General features: G+C 60.2%; 1 protein-coding gene across 1 annotated transcript in view; it reads left to right on the top strand.

The window, feature by feature from the left end:
• Positions 1-1,650, top strand: part of ANKRD34A (ankyrin repeat domain 34A) — a 3,291-nt gene extending 1,641 nt beyond the window's left edge. Inside the window, exon 2 of the mRNA XM_014959595.1 lies at positions 1,608-1,650. Coding sequence (XP_014815081.1) covers positions 1,608-1,650 — 43 coding nt within the window. The remainder of the gene's footprint in view (positions 1-1,607) is intronic.
• Positions 1,651-3,013: the final 1,363 nt, after the last annotated feature.

The following is a 3,013-nucleotide window of genomic DNA, read 5'->3' as shown; positions in this document are numbered from 1 at the left end:
GGTGGGGTGGTGGTGGGGTGTCTCGGTGAATAAAGGCCCCAGCAGAGCTCAGCCCGTCTCCGAGTGGTGGGGGGACAGGGGACAGCACATCTGGACACATCTGGGTGCTAGACTACGTGTTTGCCAGCACATCTGGGCACCGGGGTACAGGGGGGTGGCACATCTGGGTGTCGGCACGTCTGGGCACTGGGCTAATGAGGAATTACACATCTGGGTGCCAGCACATCTGGGTGACAGGCTGCACGGGGGGTGGCACATCTGGGTGCTAGAATATGTGGGTGTCAGCACATCTGGGCACCGGGGTATGGGGGGATGGCACATCTGGGCACTGGGCTAATGAGGAATTACACATCTGGGGGATGGCACATCTGGGCGACAGGGTGCATGGGGGCTGGCCCATCTGGGTGCTAGAATACGTGGGTGCCAGCACATCTGGGCACTGGGATAATGAGGACTGGCACATCTGGGCACCAGCACACCTGGGCACCAGCACATCTGGGCACCAGCACATCTGGACACTGTGTGTGTGTGGACTGACACATCTGGGTGCTAAAAGACGGGATGCTGGGGTTCCTGGGGATTAGCACATCTGGGTGCCAGCACATCTGGGCGACAGGGTGCACGGGGGCTGGCACATCTGGGTGCTAGAATACGTGGGTGTCAACACATCTGTGCACTGGGCTTCCTGGGGATTGGCACATCTGGGTGCCAGCACATCTGGACACTGTGTGCACGTGGACTGACACATCTGGGTGCTAAAAGATGGGGTGTCGGGGTTCCTGGGGATTAGCACATCTGGGTGCCAGCACATCTGGGCAGTAGGGTGCATGGGGGCTGGCACATCTGGGTGCTAGAGTCTGTGGGTGTCAGCACATCTGGGCACGGGCTAATGAGGACTGGCACACCTGGGTGCCAGCACAGCAGGGTCCCAGCACATCTGGACACTGTGTGCGTGTGGGTAGCACACATCTGGGTGCTAAAAGATGGGGTGCTGGGGTTCCTGGAGATTAGCACATCTGGGCAATGGAATACGTGAGGTTTGGCACATCTGGGCAGCAGGGTGCATGGGGGCTGGCACATCTGGGTGCTAGAGTCTGTGGGTGTCAGCACATCTGGGCACGGGCTAATGAGGACTGGCACACCTGGGTGCCAGCACAGCAGGGTCCCAGCACATCTGGACACTGTGTGCGTGTGGGTAGCACACATCTGGGTGCTAAAAGATGGGGTGCTGGGGTTCCTGGAGATTAGCACATCTGGGCAATGGAATACGTGAGGTTTGGCACATCTGGGCAGCAGGGTGCATGGGGGCTGGCACATCTGGGTGCTAGAATACATGGGTGCCAGCACATCTGGGCACCTTGTGCGTAGGACTGGCACATCTGGGTGCCAGCACACCAGGGTCCCAGCACATCTGGGCACCAGCACATCTGGAAACTGTGTGCGTGTGGATAGCACACATCTGGGTGCTAAAAGAGAGGGGTGCCAGGGTTCCTGGGGATTAGCACATCTGGGTGCCAGCACATCTGGGCGACAGGGTGCACGGGGGCTGGCACATCTGGGTGCTAGAGTCTGTGGGTGTCAGCACATCTGGGGACTGTTGTGTGTAGGACTGGCACATCTGGGTCCCAGCACATCTGGGCACTGGGCTAACGAGGACTGGCACATCTGGACACTGTGTACACGTGGACTGACACATCTGGGTGCTAGAGTCTGTGGGTGTCAGCACATCCGGGCACTGGGCTAACGAGGACTGGCACATCTGGGTGCTAGAGTCTGTGGGTGTCAGCACATCTGGGGACTGTTGTGTGTAGGACTGGCACATCTGGGTCGCTGCACGGGGGGTGGCACATCTGGGTGCTAGAATATGTGGGTGTCAGCACATCTGGGCACCGGGGTATGGGGGGATGGCACATCTGGGCACTGGGCTTCCTGGGGATTAGCACACCTGGGTGCCAGCACATCTGGGCACTGGGATAATGAGGACTGGCACATCTGGGCACCAACACACCTGGGCACCAGCACATCTGGGCACCAGCACATCTGGACACTGTGTGTGTGTGGACTGACACATCTGGGTGCTAAAAGACGGGATGCTGGGGTTCCTGGGGATTAGCACACCTGGGTGCCAGCACATCTGGGTGACAGGGTGCACGGGGGCTGGCACATCTGGGTGCTAGAATACGTGGGTGTCAACACATCTGTGCACTGGGCTTCCTGGGGATTGGCACATCTGGGTGCCAGCACATCTGGACACTGTGTGCACGTGGACTGACACATCTGGGTGCTAAAAGATGGGGTGTCGGGGTTCCTGGGGATTAGCACATCTGGGTGCCAGCACATCTGGGCAGTAGGGTGCATGGGGGCTGGCACATCTGGGTGCTAGAGTCTGTGGGTGACATCTGGGCACTGGGCTTCCTGGGGATTAGCACATCTGGGTGCCAGCACATCTGGGTGCCAGGGTGCATGGGGTCTGGCACATCTGGGTGCTAGAGTCTGTGGGTGCCAGCACATCTGGGGACCGTGTGTGTAGGACTGGCACATCTGGGTGCCAGCACATCTGGGCGACAGGGTCCATGGGGGCTGGCACATCTGGGTGCTAGAATACGTGGGTGTCAGCACATCTGGGCACTGGGCTAACGAAGACTGGCACATCTGGACACTCTGTGCACGTGGACTGACACATCTGGGTGCTAAAGGATGGGGTGCTGGGGTTCCTGGGGATTAGCACATCTGGGTGCGAACACATCTGGGCACTGGGCTTCCTGGGGATTGGCACATCTGGGTGATCTGGGTGCTAGAATATGTGGGCGCCAGCACATCTGGGCACTGGGCTAACGAGGACCGGCACATCTGGGTGCCAGCACATCTGGCGAGGGGGCCCCCATGGGTGCTGCTGGCCGGGTGGGGGGGGTCCCAGGCTGCGACGTGGCCGTGGGAGGGGATATCCCGCCCCCCCACTTCTTCCCCCCCCCATCCTTCCCCTTGGGGACACAGCGCGGGGAGGGGGGGGGGA

Source organism: Calidris pugnax, unplaced genomic scaffold (genome assembly GCF_001431845.1).
Source record: "Calidris pugnax isolate Ruff unplaced genomic scaffold, ASM143184v1 scaffold460, whole genome shotgun sequence".
NCBI lineage: Eukaryota > Metazoa > Chordata > Aves > Charadriiformes > Scolopacidae > Calidris > Calidris pugnax.
This window is presented reverse-complemented; position numbering and strand designations above follow the sequence as displayed.